Source organism: Haemaphysalis longicornis, unplaced genomic scaffold (assembly GCF_048455015.1).
Source record: "Haemaphysalis longicornis isolate Haplotype H1 unplaced genomic scaffold, Haemaphysalis longicornis Haplotype H1 scaffold_8, whole genome shotgun sequence".
Taxonomy (NCBI): Eukaryota; Metazoa; Arthropoda; class Arachnida; order Ixodida; family Ixodidae; genus Haemaphysalis; species Haemaphysalis longicornis.
Window position 1 is genome coordinate 49378843 of NW_027526445.1, and position 18267 is coordinate 49397109.

General features: G+C 51.6%; 1 protein-coding gene across 1 annotated transcript in view; it reads left to right on the forward strand.

Moving 5' to 3' along the window:
* Nucleotides 1–17132, forward strand: part of LOC144149449 (poly(A) polymerase beta-like) — a 34838-nt gene extending 17706 nt beyond the window's left edge. The window contains 8 exon segments of the mRNA XM_077681017.1: nucleotides 2143–2209; nucleotides 2290–2310; nucleotides 2312–2473; nucleotides 3755–4069; nucleotides 12180–12299; nucleotides 12677–12787; nucleotides 13838–13921; nucleotides 14189–17132. Of these exon segments, the coding sequence (XP_077537143.1) occupies nucleotides 2143–2209; nucleotides 2290–2310; nucleotides 2312–2473; nucleotides 3755–4069; nucleotides 12180–12299; nucleotides 12677–12787; nucleotides 13838–13921; nucleotides 14189–14236 (928 nt within the window). The 3' untranslated portion in view covers nucleotides 14237–17132.
* Nucleotides 17133–18267: the final 1135 nt, after the last annotated feature.

Consider the following 18267-nt stretch of genomic DNA (forward strand, 5'->3'; position numbering starts at 1 on the left):
ACTGTCACTGGAGTGCCTAGACCATGAAGACCTACATGCTTTGCTGTAGCGGAAGGGCGGAACAAAACAGGCACTCGCATTATGGCTCAATAATGCATTATAACGAAGATGGGGAGAAGCTTGTATGTAGCTGTTTAGTGGAAGCGGTGGAGGTACGTTGTTACGCATGTGCGACGGATATGGATTGTGTGTGTACATATAATCATTGGCCTTCAATGAATATCACTTTCTGTGCCTCATTACAGTGCTGTATTGCCACTTGTGAATGTTTGAGTTGCTTTCTTAGCTTAACTCTTTCATTACCGCACCTATTCAAATCGATCACCGGTGATCGATGATTTATGCCTATTTCAACATGTTGTAGTCGTTTCTTGTACACCTAATGCGACCAGTGGTTAGTCTAGGCACTACCCTTTTAGAATCAGTTTAAATTTATCTGCTCCGGCAACATTGAGACATTTGACGGCGTTTTTTGCGAGCTGAGGTGCGTGTGTTTTCGAGGAAGGTGCCGTGGCTGCTGCACTTGAGAAAAAAGGATGCAGATCGTGGTTAGGCTGCATTACCATATTTTTTTTGTCATAAGGCTCCTGGCAAGTCAAATACGAAATAATGCAGCCAGCTTTGTAATCCAACGGCGTTGACAGGTGATAATTACTTGAAAATGGCGCCAGCTATTCACTAATCTTTGGTTCAGACAAAGGGCAGCTTTATTCTCCCAAAGCTTATTTCTGATGGTCCCCGCAGTCTAGCAAGTGTGCCTGCCATTTTCAACCAGTTTCCAGCAGTTTCGGTTTTGTTTTTGCAGTGCAAAATTCATATTTGGCGCTACTACGCAGTTACCCAACTACAAGCTCGTTTGCCATGGCGCCTCCGTTGCCCGCTATTGCTCCTCAAAACAAGCATGCCACTCGCGCTTCCACTTTATCTACGCCTTGCTTCTGCGATAAGAGCTTCTGCTGAAAGTCGAAAGATAACACTGAGTCAGCGGATATCAGTTCAGACGAGGAGAACGCTTCCAATTGGCTTTGAACACCGCCAGGTGTTCACCGGCCAGTTTCGGTTTCATACGAGGGTATTTATGGAGGACTAGTGTAGCTTTTTAGTAGTACTGTCTATTCTGACAAAGTCTCCAACAACCTTGTATTTGTTTCTTTTCAAAATTGTTAGGTGGCGCTGCAACGTAGTAGGCGCGTAATGCTGAACTCGCTTCACAGCTCCACGGCGGCTTGGTGAAAGCTTGCTGGGCATGACTCTAGCGCATTGTACCTTATTCGTGCAAGCAGGGCTACCATAGTGAGTCAGAACATGATAATAAACCGCAAATGAAAGTTCTGACTGATACGTAATCATCAGAACGTCAACAAGCAATCACCAAAGAGTTTGGTTCTCAACTCCAAACGGATTTTTTCACATCGCTTGCTTGCCTTTAATATTGTGCCGGTCATAATCAATGACAAGGTGTTTTTACATCACGTGGAGGCAAATTTGGGCCTTCAATAATGCCAAACCACCAGATTTCTTCTAGAAAACCATCCAAAATAGCAAAATTTGAAATAGTGGTTGGGCTTCACCACATGAAACGGGCACCACGCGGGCTAACATTTTCTTTTATATGTATCTGACAAATTGTACTGTGCAACTCAGTTTTTTTTCCTAGGACGGGTTTTTGAAATGTCTACTTACATGATGTATATTCTAAATTTTTTCTACTACTGGTCGTTTATTATACACAACTTACTTTTTTCTTATTTTCTTCGACGCATGCACAAAAATTTCTAATTCGATAATTTTTTTCCCAATCATTATTTAGAAAAACATTATTAAAACTGGTGTCATTGGAAAGCGCGTGGAATAATTGCATTTTATGCCACTGCAATGTGCGCCTAATCAATATGTATAGCACAAAAGAAATGTTTTGTTAGACCCTTCAAAATTGGTCAGTTTCCCGCGGTAACGAAAGAGTTAAGAGATGGCGCTTGGGTAGAACCGGGCCAGTACGCACCATCGTGGGGCACTGTGCACCGCGCCGGTTTTGGGGGGGCAACACTGGTGTGTGTTTATCGAGAAGGCTGCAAGCCTAGCCAACACTCGTATCGAAGTTCAGTGCGTGCCTGACATGGCTCCCCCCCTCCCCCGCTGCAGGCGAGAGCTGGGGAAGTACCTGCCCGCGCATGTGGTGACCCAGAGCAAAAAGAAAGGCATCAAGTCGGTAAGTGGTGTGCCGCCTTGGGGCTGACCGCTGGTGCATGCCCGTTGCGGGGTGTGAGCATGTGGGGATCTGACGCCCAGAATGCGACCCCCAACTTGACCCCCCCAGCACAGCCCCGGCTCCACGCCCGCGGCCGGGAAGAAGCCCCTGGGCACCAGCAAGTCGGACTCGGCCCTGCTAGGCCTGGTGGGGAGCGACGGAATGGGCGGCTCTGCACCCGACACGGGCCTCATCAGCGACGACTCAAGCTCCGGGTTCACCGTGGTGAGTTGTGAGATGGGACCTTCTGGCAGCACTGGGTTGTTCTGTACCTTGCCAAAATTTCGCTTCATTGGAGTTCTGTCAAATCAGTGAGGGCCCACTGCATTGAGTCTAGAGAACACTGGAGGAATTTTTTTCTAAACTGAAAGGTGCACCTTTTTTTTTTTTTTTTTTTTGGGACACTGTTGGCTTTGAAATGGCGCTGGCATCTTTCTTCCCGTTTGCCTTCGTGGCATTAAAAAGGAGGCTGTGGAGTGCCCAGAATAATCTGGGGCGCTATCCTCGATATTGCTAGGTCACCACCACGCAAAGATGGCACCAAAAGGACCCGTGCTCATTGGCGAACAGGCCTTTGGAAAGATGGCAAAGCCAAAGTGGATTTAAGGAAGGGGCTGCTGTAACTTAAGTCCAGCCTCTTAGCCAAGTGCTCTCACACCACCTGCCACCTGGGAGGTGGTGTCCACACAGTTAACCACCCGCAAATTTGGCGACCGCCTAGGTAGTGTGGCAGGTGGCACTCCCAAATATGACATTTGCTGCCGGCTTTTGTATATATGCGTGCACTGCTGTTAAGTGGGCATGGTAGGCTCCCACATTCACTCACTCGCACCTTCCGACTGTTCTGGCACCCCCAGCAGGACAGTCCAGCAAAGTTAAAACTGAGAACTTGGTGTGGTAGTGGGACAGCCATACGAACAGCCTGAAAAGCCGAGAAGTTGCACTGCGCTGTGCCAAAGCAGCTTGAAGATAGAAAATTCTCTCGCCTTCACCTGCGAGTAAAGGCCGAGTTGGCCGCCAGCTGTTCATCCATCAGCGGCAGAGTAAGCTGCCAGCGACTTGAGCACCTTCTGTTGCTACGCGCGTGTGCTGTGCGGCTGCACTCGCTGTTTTCTGCCACTGGTGCTGAAAGGAGGCCTGATTCCCGACTGCGTTACGCAACAGCGACTCCCCTCACTCAGTCTTGAGCTGGAGTGGCACAGTTGTCGCTCGCCCACGAGATCTCTCTTCCTCCCTGCTCCCTCTGGGTTCTGTGCTGCACCTGAGAGGTGGTGCACTCATTCCCGCTTGTGGCAAGGTGGCCACGTGCCTGTTGGTTGTGTTGTGGTCAGTCAGTGTCAGCTGGCAGGCATTTATGAGGGCATTGGGGGCACACAGCATTGCTCGGGCCCAGGTGTCGCTTTGTGCTGCATTCAGTCCGTTTCTTTGGTGGTGGTGGTGCGTGTGGGTGGGCAGTGGGCCTTCCACCCCTGTCGTCAGCCTCCCCCGCTTCCCCTTGTGCTGCAGACGTCCAGTGGGGCGGCGGGGCCCAAGCGGAAGCTGGACCCCGAGACGGGTGCCGATGGGGCGGCTCCCGTGGATGGCGTGGCGGATGCGGGTGGGTCCCCGCAGCAGCAGCGGCAGCCGGAGGAGCTCAACGCCAGCTGTGGCTCGGTGGCTGGAGGGGAGGAGGCGGAGGAGGCGGACGGGGCCAGCAAGCGGTGCCGCTCGGACGAGGTCAACAGCACGGCCTTCCTCGACGCCATCGGGCTGGGACACAACTCGGCCGGCGACCTGCCCTTCCTCGAGCGCCCCGGGGGCACCGACGGGCAGCTGCAGCAGGTGAGGGGCTCTCCTTTTCCCAGGGGGCATGGGGGAAGTCTCTGCGGGCCCCGGGCCCCCCCCGTGTTAGCCGTCCGGGGATTGTATGCCCGTGGCATAGGCAGCGCTGCGGTTTGTGGTCCCTGTGTTTGGGACACCCTTTCCCCCTGCCAGTGGCAGCTGCTGCTGGGTACTCGTGTGGTGAACGCGAGAGTCCAAGCCTCCGGTGCGACGCCCCCCTTGCATGCCAGGCCCCGTGATTGTTGGCAGTGCAGGACAGGCTTCCTGCTCTCTCGACGAGGGATTGGGCACTGGGGCTAAGGGCAGGCTGGTTGTGACAGAGCCCCCCTCCCGCCTTGCGGAAAGTTTGGGGCACAGTTTGAGCGTTGGGCACATGCAGCAGGGTCGTGTGGTAGGTGGTTCCAGGACACGTGACTGCTCATCAAGCTAGATTGTCGTCGCTATGGCCTTCATCACTGCGGCTGGCAACGGGTTTGGGAGATGAGTTACTGCACTAACACTAACGCAGTGCAGCACCAAGATTTCGAGTGCAGCTGAAAGTACATTGGAGGGGGGTGCTTCGACAGTAGCGAGAGAACATTAGCCCCGCAACACGAAGCAGCCACATATGTGCTTTGAATTGCTTCGAGCCAGTGACGCGTGTGGTGGCTGTGGACCACAGTGCGGGCACAGTTGCTACGATGGGAAAACTGGTCAAATCCTTGCCACTGGGCAGTAGGGAAGAATGTGATGTGGCAGTGCAGTGTGAGGCACAGCACTGAAAGCTGCTGAGCACGAGGTCGCGGGTTCGATTCCCGGCCGCCGCGGCCGCTTTTCTGATAAAGGCGAAAAGCAAAAACGCCCGCGTGTGTACAAGATTTCGGCGCACGTTAAGGATCTCCAGGTGGTCAAAATTAATCTGGAGCACTCCACTGCGGCGCGTTAAACCCTACAATCAATCAATCAAAAGCACTGGGAGCTGCCAAAGTTGGAGCCCCCAAGCTTCTCTCCCGCTGTGGGGGCCTGGCAGCCACTGTAGCTAGCTGGAGGTGCATCAGGGAGGGGCATGAGCCGGTGGTGCGCTTGCATGTTGCACGAGGAAGCACAGAACAGCCTGCCCCACCGCCTCTGGGCCTCCTCGTAGCCTGTAGTTGAATGGCAGGGTGGCAAAGGTAGCAGGGCCACGGAGGGGGTTGGCCGCCCGCCATTTTGGGGCATGTGTGGGGTGGGTGGGGAGACGGTGCAAGGGCAGTGGCGGCGGCGGCGGGGGCGATGGGGGCCCTTGCCTGCCTGCGCCGCCACCCCGCGTGGAAGGCAGTGTCCAGCGTGCCAGCAGCAGCAGCAGCCTCTGCCTCCCTCCTCTCCTACCTTTGCCACCCTGCGCCCGTGCCTGCCAGGAGTGTGGTGGGTGAAGCAGCGCTGCCTTCTTCTCCTCGTAGGTGTTGGGCTGACTCTTTGCTCCTCCTCCTCCTCCTGCCACGGCACGCTCGCGCACACATCGCCTCCTCCGCCGTCGCCTGCTGCTGCTGCTGCCGCCGCCTTGCACCGTCTCGCGCGCAACCACCTTTGTGTTCTTCTTCCGGGGCCTCCCGCTTGCTGCTGCAGCCACTGCGTGGAGGGGGGCTCTCTCTCCTCCTCCCTCCCTCTCTCCCTCCCCCACCCCTCCTTCCTTCACGGGAGGCCGTGTCATGTGCATGGCGCTGCTTTCGAGTAGTGCACGAGACTCTCCCTCTCTTGGCGGCACGGCAGTCTCGGGGGGGCACCGTGGCGTGCATGGCTGGACTGAACTCCCTCCCCTCCCCCTTTTTTTTTTTTTTCATTCTTTCTTTGAGACTGTGCCTCATCCTTCTTTCTTTCTTTTTTGGGCACTATTAGCGCATTGGTCCTGTGGGTTTCTTGCTGTTGGCTGCACGCACAATTTTTAGCCTTTTGCGTGGCGGTCTCGTGCTAGACTTTTTTTTTTTTCCTTTGTGTGTGTGTGTCCGTATTCTTATTTTTATTGCTTCTCAAAGGAAAACGCGCTTGTTCAAACATTCCGTTTTGTGCTTTAGCCTGTGCGTCAGAGATTCATAGTAGTTTGTAACTCGGTGAAGCACAAAGGGGTGGTGTTTGGACTCCAAAAAAAGTTAAAAACTCTTTAAGGACAAAAAAATGAAATTTTTTTTGAAAAACTATAAAAAAAAGAGGCAAAAATTTAAAACCAAAAAAATTCATAAAATTGAAAACACAAAAAAATTTACAAAACTTCGAAAAAATTAAAAAAAAGTGAGGGGGGTCGGTTTGGGGGAACTCAGTTTCAGCACGCGTGGGTCGAAGTGCTGTATTTTCGTGCTTTCTGCCACGAATTTAGCACCTGAGTGCAGCGTGCGCACGCGTGGGTGTTGGTGTTTTGGGTGGTGCATTTGTGTACCGATGCAGAGACTGGACTGTGGTGTCCGGTGCTTGCGTTCAGAGGCCCGCGTTTGGCCAATGCAGCACAGTGCACGTGGGCAGAAGAGACTAGTCCTGTCTGGACCGACGTCGAGTAGGAGTGGTGGCGGCTCGAACTCCCGATTAAAGGGAACCCCTAAAATCAAAGGCATGTGTCCATCGGAGACCATGCAGCCATAATAACCCCTCGTTTCACTGCAGACCACTATCTGTAGTCTCAGGCTGAGGGAATTAATTTTTCTGCTTGAGTGGTGTGATTGGCCAAACCACCTGCTCACCAAATCATGGCCAGGGCTATTTATGCTCAGGCAAAAAAGAAACTGTTTGTGTACCGTATGGTCGAGTGGTGGAATGGGTTGAGATTAGTGTGTGTGAATCCCCACTGGCTGTTTTAGGATGCAGCTAAATTGAGCCCTGCGGCGATTGAGACAACTGTGTGGAGGCTGTTAGTGGTGCAAGGGGAGAGTGAGGCAGAGCCTCCTCCTCCCCTTCCTGCTAAACTTCAGTCAGCCTGGTGTAGCCTGTGGGGGACTTCGTGTAGAAGGTCACTCGCAAAGTGAAACATTGGCAATGGAATGCTGCAGCTGAGTGAAATTTGAGCGCAATGCAGGGGGCAGAGTGACCTCTGAGCCCAGCTCTGACCTCTCGCGCACCTGCACTTGTGCATCGTTAAAGGCAGTACAGTGCGGGTGCTTCAAAATTGGCTTTCCGGTGTCAGCAGAGAAGTCTTTAGTGGTGAGGTCTGTCAGTGTTGAAGTGTTTAGTGCGGTACGCTGGCAGCTGCTGTTCAGGCAGCTTAGCCTGAACAAAGCTTTGGATTTGAACTGTAGGGAACATCCTCGGCACTGAGTGCTAAGCTTGGCTCCGTTGTAGCCTTGCTGTCATGCCTAGCTTGCACTGTGCTGCCTCGGCGCAAATCCTGGTCTTTTGTACTTTTTTTTTTGTAGTCCTCCCCCTTCCCTTCCCCTCCGGTGCTCCGGTGCCTGTATTGTTGCTTTTGGCATGCAGTGTGTTGTGCCAAACTGTGGACCAAATTAGGCTTAGTGGACTCTCTTTGAGAATGTCTGCCGCCGAAATCGCCCACCTCACTGTCACTTCCGCATGTATGGCGTGGTGGAACTTCACTGAAGCCTGTGATAATCGAGAAAATGAGCCTGTGATGACCTGGAGTGTTCAAAGACTGCTGTGATAAGTTGGGGGAGGATAAAATCGTTCCTATACGTGCAAAGCTGTGTGCCAAATGACGTGTTGTACCGCTGTGATATGTATTGGCATCCCAAAATAAAGGCATTTTGTATTGGCAAACTTCTGGGTTGCCTCCTTGCCAGGTTGAAGTGTCCATTGCAGGCTGCTTGTTTCTGGTATGCTCGGGTACAAGTTAACAATGGCAATAGCTCATGTTGTGTGTGTCACTCCACTGAAGCTATTGACCTGGATGTCAACATGTGCTGCAACGAGATTGTGCTTAATAGGCAGCATCGGCTGTTTTTTTATGTCCAGAGCACATTAGGCACCTTGCTCATCCGGTGTCATGGTATCTGGCCACAGCAGTCACGCAGGCAGGCTGCTCTCCTCGCTATTCAGTCAGCCATCATTCTTTCAGTTTCATTTTGGAAAAGCTTCGGTGCACATTTAGCGGAAGTCAATCACACACGACAGTGGGCGCTCGAGCTTCTGCAATCAATATACCCTCCAGGAAGCAGCTGAACTCCCTTCATTTGAAGCGGCAAAGGAACAAGTTAAGTGACCCGCCTGACCTTTCAATCTGCCGTTCTTTGCGCGTGGATGTTGCTATCGGTAAAGCATGCCCGCACCCTGCTTGAACATAATCGCCTGTGAAATGCGCTTGCTGCAAGTGGTTAGCTGACCGACCTGCCCTTGTGCTTTTCCGTTCACCCCGAGCCGCCGTTGATAATCCATAAAGCGTGCGGTGCTCTGCCCTTGTTATGTTTGAGCCAGGGGGTGCGTGGGCAATGACGACGGGCTTGACACAGCTGCCGTGAAGAGCGTTTCTTCCACGCTAGGTTTGCGCCACGCGAGAGAAGATAGTCGAACCCCGCTTCAACGAAATACAATAATCCCTTCTTAAATCCAACTTGGATATCTCGAAATATCATTAAAGTTGAAACTTTTTTTGTTGTGGCTCCTGTATGGCACCATGTATTTGCCCCCCTTTACCTCAAAACCCCGCTTACCTCGAAATTTCTCGCGGATATTAAGACTCTGGTTGGGTTTACTGTATTTCCAATTCCCATTAGCTAGTCATAAAAGTCAATGCAGCAAAGTCCTCACCACAACAAACCATTTGTCTGATTTGCTTTCACTTCAACGAGATTTTCTCTCATTAGGGCTGGGTTTGAACATTTATTTTACAATAAGATAAGCATAATGCCAGTTGTCTGTAAATTTTATACGTTCAACGTGCTCAGTTTCTCCAAAAACATGCGATGCGCGCCTACACCACCACCCATAAAAAAGATCTCTTAGATGAACACGATTGTTTGCTGGTGATAACAGTGTGGCTGGCCGTCTTTAGATGAGGTGCGGGCCCGGTTCGCCAAGCTGTAGCTACAGCCAATCCGTATCCAGGTGAAATCGTGCGGATGTGCTCTGCTGCTGGCGCAGTGCTGTCATGTATGCTTTGTAAAGCTGTCATAGCAGTTTACCTTCTACAATTCTTCAAAGTTGCACGCAAATATGATATTTTCGTGTTTAGTCTTGAACCCACTTCGTCCTCTCTTAGTCGAGAGTGCGTGGTCGCGACAAATGCAAGTGCGTGCGGCTTGCCTGCCAAGGTCAGTTGCCGCCATGCCCTGTCAGAGGATGACGGCACCGCTCCTGCCACAAGTAAGAGAGGGGCTTTTGACGGCCTAGCAGCTACCCGCAAGTAATCAGCTTGGTAGATATGCCTTGTTGTACAGCAATATGTTTTTCTACTGCATTCCTTCACCCCCCTTTCCGTAATGCGCTCTTTACTTTCAGGTGAAAAGCATATAAATTGGTACATTTGTTATCCGAATAAACACGTCGTCTTTGATCGTCACTCCTTTTTCTAGGCATTGCATTGTGGTGTCAGTGATGCAGATAAATATGTGGGGTATTTTTCTTGTCCTTCTGTGGTGTGTTGGGGCAGATTTCGCCTCCATTTCGCCCGTCATCCGTATCTACATACGAGGACTGGATCCGGCCGACACGCGGCCACAAGAGAATTCTACTCTCACTGTGGACATTTGCGTGTGAAGCCTCCATAATCCCCTTCCCTTTTCCCCCTACCGCTGCCACAGGCCTAGTGCCGTCCTATTCATAATAAATTTTCCAACAACAACTTCAATGAAATTTTTTGCACGTCCCGTCGATTTCGTTGTGGCGGGAGTAGTCCATAATGTGTGATGGCTGTGATAGCCAGATGACTGAAGTGAAGACGTCCTCCTGAACGATGCCAGCTGGGAGTTTGGGACACCGTGCTTGATACTCGAAAGAGCACTTCTTGCTTTAAAAGAGGCTTTACTGCAGCCGGCTGGGTGCGGTTTGGGAAGCCGGTTTAGGCAAGCACACCGGCCACTCGAGCATCTAAAAGTGTTTCTCATTCAGTCGGTGAAAAATCGTAAAAGTCCAAGGTGGCCTCCTTTGCCAGAGAAATGCCGCCGTAGTTGGCGAAAGCTCAGAGACGCGCCAGCCTTAACACTCTAGACCATACTGGTGCTGCCTGTGCTTCGCTCCTAGTTTGTGATGCAATGGCTACGTCACAAAAAAATGAAAGGGAAGCGGGTGAGAGAAATTCCAGCTTTGTTTGCTTATTACTCGGCAAATGACGCATCGGTGCTTGTTGAACAAAAGCTGAGAGCTACGAAACACGTGATCTTTCAGCTAAAACAAAATTTCGTTCAGCCTTTAGTTTTCTTCTAACCTGGCAGCAGTGTCTCAGCTTGCCACTTATATCTTGTTACACAGGCGGCAGTAACCGCAGTTACATTTAACCGTGGTTACTAAGCTTTAACTGTGGTTATTGCAAACTGCGGTTTTGGCTATTTATTACACGCGGAATTCCAAGTGTGGCAACAGCAGTCACGTGGTTGGGAGCATGACAAAGGTAACAATTTTTGACCTCTCAATAAAAGAAAGGAGGAGCAGTGTAGACAAAAGGAAATGTTAAGTTGCTTCAGACCCGAACACAACACACTCGCGCGTGGCGAGATTTAGGAGAGGCGTCCCCAACAGCTCGCGTTTCTCGAGTTGGCTCAGTTTTGGGAACTTTAAGCTCAGTGTTGCGGTGGATATTTGACTGCCACTAGCTCTACAACTCCGAATTACAATCCATAGCTTAATTTTGCACCACACTAACGTCCGCTGTATCGCATGTGGAACTTCTTTCCCGCAATCAATCAGATTCATTTGCAGGCACGGCTGGCATGCACATGCATGCACATGAATCGTTTCCAAGTGCTGAAAACATTTCATAATTTCCTGCTTTATCCATTTCTTGTGGATGACGTAGGGAATTTGCTAATTTAGCACAGGAAAGGATGGGTTCTTTCGTGAGAGAGTGTTGGTGGGCGACCAAAAATGGGCTGCATTCCAGCAGCCTTGTTTGCAAGTCGCATGAAACAGTGGGGATGACGCGTCACGCATGGCTTGCTAGGGGGCCAACTCCGTCGCTCCCACAAACCCAGCTGTGGCCTGCCGTGTGTCCAAATAAGGCATGGGGGCTGCAAAGGTCCCCACAAACTTGGAGCCTCTGCTGTGTTGTTGTTTTCTGCAAAATGAGGTTTTACCTGCACTGCAGTAGGAAAAAACAGGCAACCAGCAGCTCTGAAATTTGCTGTCGCAGGTGTGGGTGGGTAGGGGCATGCTCTCCAAAATTTGTTCCACTTGCATTGCTGCGGGAAAACAGCACGTTCTAGTTAATTATGAGAGGTGCCACAAGCAGGATTTGCAAAGCTAATGCTCAGTGAATTGCGATTTGTACATGCACAATTTAACAAGAGCCCGTTTGACGTGAACAGTGACAAAAGCGACGATGTTAATTGTAGTGTCGTGCAATTGCACCAGATGCCGCCATTTATGTACTATTATCTGTATACGCCAAGATGTGGCATCACATGTGTGATGTGCGTATATAGAGGACATACATTCTTGAATAACGAGTTTCATTTCCTTCTGTGCTACGCTGAGTGGTGTATTGCATCCAATCGGCCGCTTTGGCGGGCCAATGTAACGTAAACACCAAATGTGCTACACCTACTTGACGTCTGCAACTCTGAGGACATCAATTCTCTGCGTGGCCCTGCGGAAGTGATTTTTCCAGGCAGCGCACACTGCGTCCAAACCTGATCTTGTAGGCCAGGCCTGAAACGAGATTACCCAGAAAGGAAACCTGGCTCAGCCCAAAGGGCCGTGGAAAGAATGCATCTCTCCCCCCCCCTTCGCAAAAGCTGGGTAGGAATTGAGCAAAATGGATTCTAGCCGTGAAGTGTGGATGAATGGCAGGTGTGCGAAGTAGAGGCAGGCATCAAAGAACTTTGTGGCGGAATGTGGGCAAAGAATGTATGTGGGGGCGGGGAGCAACGAGTGCATTCAATTGGCAGGCCTGCAGGTGGTCTTGCAGGTGGTGGCAGTGGGGAAGGAGTACTAGAGTGGGTACCCGTGCACTTGAAGCTGCTCCCAGCCTCTCCTTCTCTCTCTCCTGTTCCCCCTTTCTCAGATGGACGGATCACCCGAGCCCTCTCCCCTGGACACCAGCAGCGGAGCCCTGAAGCGGCAGTGCGAGGACTCTGAGGGGGGCAACGACACACCCAAGCGACCAAAGCCAGACAGCACAGAGGTGGGTGTCTGCCCCCCGACGACAGCAGCGATCTCTTCAGGGGGAGGGTTTGTTGATCCCAGCTTCTACCCAACTTCCTCCTCTCTTGTGTATGTCGCTAAGCAGAGTTGGGTTGTGATAACCACTGGACCGATTGAATGGGAATATGTTCTGCCTAAAAGGGCTGTTGAATGGGGATAGGCGGCGAGAGCATTAGCTCTGGGTGTGTTCCAACGCAGATGTCAGAAGTTGTGTGGCTTGAGAGATGTGTATTGGGAGTAGTTGTAGTGCCAGTGCTCGTACAGCTGTGGAAAGGGTGACCCCCCCTGTCAGAAAGGCTGGCTTGGAACTGTCTGACGGGTAGCCCCTGCCGCCGTCCTCTTCCTTCTGCTGCGCAGCCAATGGAGGAAGACGAGGAGGAGGAGGTGTCGTCGTCGCAGCACAACCACGTGATGACCTCGCATGAGCCGGCTGTCGACGGCGAAAGCCCAGCTGCAACTGGCCAAGAGGTACCCCCGTTGAAGGCTGACGAAGCACTTCTTTGCCGTACCGTCTCTTTGCTCGCCTTAATCTTGTGCGATGTGTCCCATTGGGCAGTGGCAGCCTTAAGTGCAGTTCATTGGTGGGTAGTTGCTGGGGCGTCGGGTGTTTCACATTTTTCACTTGGGATTTATTTCCAAACCACCCAGGGCAGTTTAAAAGTAACCGCACCGCTGCTAACATCTGCTGTCCATTGGAAGCAAAATTTGCTGAACAGAACCAGAGTATTGGCTCGCATCAAATGAAGCCTAAATGCAGAAAGATGCGAGTTTCTGAGGCAAGTTCTTTTGAAAAAATGGGGGCTTATGGCATGTGTTCTGGGAAGGGGGGCCTCAGAAAAATATACGGCCTCAGAAAAAAGAGAGTGCGTGTAGCGTTTACTGTTTTTGCGTAAGCACAACAGTAAATTTTGTAGCACGCTTCACTGACAGTATGAGAAGGGCTTTAAAATACCATTTTGTTGGCTTAGCATAGCGGAACTTTAAAGCTTACTGCACGACATGTCAAACCAGACGCAGAGTGCGTATCCATGCCTTCTGACCCATCGGGCCATCTGGCAGAACAGCACCTGGGATTTGACTGGAATATACATCGCCGGCCAATTCATCTCAGTGGTTATGCATGAGTATTGTGTGCAGGTGTGTTAAGGTTGCACCGAATAAACATATTCCTTCAAGGGGGTGTGTGAGAATGCTGTTGAGGTTAATTCTGCCTTACCATGCAATGCCAGGGTGGGGGCACTGGTTGACGCAGTTGTACCTCAAAGTGTACAATGTAAGGCCTAATGTGGTGCTGTCACACAGAGGCCGAAATGAGGAAAAAATTGGAATTGTTTTAGCAGGCCGTAGGTTTTGCTTTGAAAACCAGTTTTATGAAGGTGAGATTGCGCACGGGGGCTGCCCTCTCAGTGCTGAAAAATTGCAGCCCGGTCACTGTGCTGCTGTGCGTCCCTTTGTGTCTGGACCGACTGCTGCGCAGTGCTGAAAGGGGCCTCTCCTGCCTTCTTGTCTCTGGTGCAGTCTGTGATTGCCTTGCAGCGCAACACGCCGCGGCCCGTGGTGACCTCCTCGGTGGCCGTGGAAGAGAAGGGGCGCATCTCGGACGTGAGTGGCCCGTCGGCTCCTCCTTTGCCCCGAGGCGCTCTAGCGGGGGGCGTAGCGGGATTGCGGAGAGGCCCGTGTAACATGTAGAGTGGCGCCCCGTTGTTTCAGCCCCGTCTAATTGACGTTGCGAGGGCGCATCTGCGGGCGAACACACGAGTGAGTCTCGGGGAGCGCCTGGCCTGCAGTGCACTTGTACTTCTTCCGTTGCCCCCCCGGGGCCCGCCTGGTGTCCTGCCTTGAGGGTGTCGTTTCCCTTTTCGTGCGCAGGGCATCGACAGCACCACGGCCAGATCGCCGCTCGAGACATCGGTGTGAGCGGGCCCCTTGCGCGATGGCGCCAGGTAACTAAGGAGAGAGAACACACTCACACGGTCGTGGCGGGGAGAGAGAGAAAAAAAAAACGGGAGCGGCAGGAGAGGACCCGGACATTCCACCAGCACCACCACTGCTTGGCTTTTCCCTCCTCCTCCTCCCCCTCCCTTGTATGCTTAGAGCCCACACTTGTGTCCTGCATGCCATTTTCCTTTCCCCTTCCTTTCTCTTTGCGTTCTGCTCAAAGCCCCAGTGGTAGCAGGCTTGTTGCCCCTGCTCGCTCCTCACTCTTTCTGTTGTTCTCTTGGCGGGACGCTTGAGCCAGCGACCACCCCTCCGCCGTCGACACCGACAAGGCCTCTGGGATGGCACCCCACGTGACTGCTACTCTGCCACCGGACGGACACAGGCACGACCAGTTGTGTGGTCCCGTATGCGGGGAAAGGGGTGCGCGGTTTCACGGCCGTTTCACGTTGGTCGTGCGTACGCATCGGACATCTGTCTCGCGAGTGAGCAGCAGCGCCATTTCGCTGTGTGTGTTGTGCTGCGGTGGGTGCTCATTGCGTTTTTTATTTTATTTTCTTGCTCCTTTTTTCCCCCTCTTTCCTTTTTTTTCTCCCCATTTCTTTCTTTTTGCGGCACCAGCAAAATCTTTTCCACAATCCTTTACAGGAGGCGGGTCTGCCCCATTTGAAAGGTCCATGCCCTTTTGTGGAGGGTGGTGTCCACGCTCCCCAAACGAGTGACTCAACTTTGCTGGGGAATCCTGCAGGTACAGCTGGGGAAGGTCAGAGGGGAGCGCCTCTAGTGTGCCGTACGCCGGCTGCTGGTTGAAACCCACAGCCAGGCCGATCCAATCCGGCCCGGTACAACAGTGCCGGGGGGGGAGACGGGGGTGTGGGTGGAGAGCGTGGGCCTTGTGCAGCCTCTCTCTTTGTCTGCTAGTGCGCAAACCTCTGTCCCATTTTATTGCTCCCTCCTCACTCGCATCACCCACATTTTGTCTTGTGCATTCTGTGTGAATCTGTCGTGTCACCATTTAAACTTTCCCTCCCTCCCCCCTTCCTTTTTGCCCCCCTTTCCGATGCTTGGTTTTTCACATATTTTTGCCCTTCTGAGAGTGTAAAGACGTTTATTAAAGCCGTGCCGTCACTATTTTTTCATTGCCTCGAGGATTGCTTGGGGGAAACGCACTCGATTGCTATTGTCGCGGGTCGATCAATCGAGTCGGGGCCGAGACGGCTGTTTCGGCTACTCTTGAAAATTTGTGCTGCATTGAGCTGGTTGATGGTGGGTATCCTACCAAGGGAAGGAAGAGGGGGCGGGGCGCTTTGATGGAAAACGAGGAAGAAGTTTCTCTTTTCTTTTCTTTTTCCGTGTCTAGGCGTGCAGTTTGGTGTTGTCTTGGAAGTTCTTTTTGTGTGTGGGAATCCCGTTGTCTGTTGCAGGGAGGCATTCCAGCACAGTGTTTCCCATTCCCTGTCCTTTCTTTTTTTTTTAGTTTGTTTGTGCGTATTTTTGAGGAGTGTGATGTGTGGCGGGGAAGTGAACGGTGTGGGAGGCGGTTTTGTTTGTTCTTGCGTTGCAGCGTCTGTGTGCAGCAGACTGTGCTCCTCCTCCGCCCTCATTGCATTTCCCGACTGTTGGTACACAAAGGGCTGCGCGTGTGCTTGTTGGCATTGGCTGAGGTCTGAACGGCAAGAGCTGGAGAGGAGCCCCCTTGCCCTTTGTGGGGTCCAAGGAGCCTCTTCTCCACCTCTTCCCTACAAAAGGATGGAACTTGGTTGGTTCAGATGAGGTGGCTTAACTGCCGACGCCTTTATTTCTCTCTTCTCTACTTCTTTCTGGTGTTCACAGAAAGAGGGTGGTGGCTAGTACTCCACTGTCGGGGTCGCAAAATGGCCAGCTGGTGTTCTTGTATGCCTTACATCGCATCTGTGACCTATTATTTGCCTTAGGGGGAAGGGTTAATCCTTATTGGGCTGTCCAAGCAGACATTGAGATCATTTACTCTTTGTTACCACTCAGGACGGTCCACAAATTAAGTTTACTTTTCCCCGTTGCCGAGGCTAAACATCTCTGCACATTCTCGCTGCAGTTCTGATTGGCTAATGCCAGAACCAGCAGTGTGCCTAATGTGACGACTAGCTTCTAGTTGCCGGGCCTAAATCGTGCATAGTTATGTGCACTCGATGATTGTCATCAATTTCCCCTGGGCGAGACAATCCTTAGTTCGCAGCCACTTTTGTACTGCTTTTCAGCAACACGAAATAGGGGGTGGCTAAATCGAACGAGTGCGAAGAAATGCTTTCACCGGTGGGTGCGCTGCCCTGCTCAATTGAGTTTGGAGCGTGATTGTGGCCACGTGAAAGCTTAACTTGGCCTGATTTCTTCCAGGCGGGTTGGGCTAAAACTTAGCCATAAAGGGCAGGTGGTACCAAAGGCAAGCTGTGTTCCGAGTGAAGGCCTCTCGTGTGATCATTGGGGGTCACGTTTTGTTAGTTCCTTCGGGTTGAGGGTGGAGTAATGGTGTGACGCCTCGGATGTTGGCATGGGAAAACTATGTGCCTGCTGCTTTGTTGTTTAAATTTCTTTAAACAAAACCTGCTCCCTCTGTTATTTCTTTTAATGTTTCAGACAAGAGGCAGTGTCTGAAGGAACGTTACTTAGCTGGTACTTCTGGCCTTGGAATGCTTGGTAAAAAAAAAATAAACCATCACCAATTTGTGGCGGCAACGAGTCACTTGGGTTGAGGCTTGTTAGTGGCCCACTGAAGGGGTCGTCTAGATCTCCGTGTTGTGATTCACTTGTGCAGGCTTTTGGTTCGAAGCACGGGAGCGTCTGTGGTCCGCTGTACATACTGAAGGTCAAATAAAGTGCGCAGTTTTTCTTTCAATCACCCTGGTGTGCTGTGAGACTTGATGGCATTGTGCCGCTTGGGGTGCAACATGCTGTCGTTCAGACGGGATAGTTGCCCGGAGTTGGCATTCTGGAAAGCTTGTACGTTTCCAAAGCCTTCTAATGCTTGCTGTGATGACACTACTGTGCAGTGTAATGTGAGAAAGCCTTTATTCTATGGCATTCACCTTCTAAGCTCTTCTGCAGGAAGTAAAAATAAAAATGCAAATTCTTCCGGGTCACTTATGTTCATTTGGTGCTTGTAAGGAGGAGGAATAAATGTTTATTGTGCACACCACGATGTGCTCAGCCTCCCAAGTCCAGGAGGCCGCGAGTCCGAGCTGCGTCCAGAGCTCGTTGCACCAGGGCTTGCTGTCGCTCTGGTGCTGAGCTGGTCAGCTTGGACTCCCACTGCTCAGGGTTGGGGGATGGGATGGGGTTAGGGTGGTGAGGACAAGAGAAAACAAGGTAAGTGGTGAGAGGTATGTGACAGTGCGGGCAGTTGTAGGGGAAAAGGGACGGCGAGATGTGGTGTAGGATGGGGTGATAATAGAAGGTTTCAGTTTGCAGGCGGCGATAAAGGGTGGCGTGGTGTGTTGGGAGGGAGGGGTGGGGCGGGGGGTATATTCTTCGTGTGTGCCTGTAGTGGGACAGTATGGCACTGAAGGTGGAATCAAGGGCAGGGAGCGTGTCTTCAGTAAGACAAAAGGTTTAAGGCACCAGTTTGTCTTCATAAGTTTTATTTGTACACATTTTGAATTCCCTGTCTGCTGGGAAGATCCCTTCAAACCTTGCAAGGAGGGACAAGCTGTTAATGCCCGTTTTGCCGAAATTTCCCTGCACAAAGATCTTCAGGGGAAATTCCTTGTGAAGCACCTTGAAACCAGGAAAGCCTTGTAGCGAGTCGTCTTGCCACGTAAGTACAAAAAAAAAAAGAGTAGTACAACATAGAAACTAACTAAAGGACCTCCCAGGAGTGAGAAATGTGAGTTCTACAGTTGCATTCTTGAAAGCTGTTCCTGCATTTACGGCTGCTCTAGCCAAAGGCAAATTAATGACGCTGTTCTGTGATGAACTGCCAACACTTTCCCCGTCTTCGTGCGTGGTCTTCGTCCATCTTTCGCCACTTTTTTGTG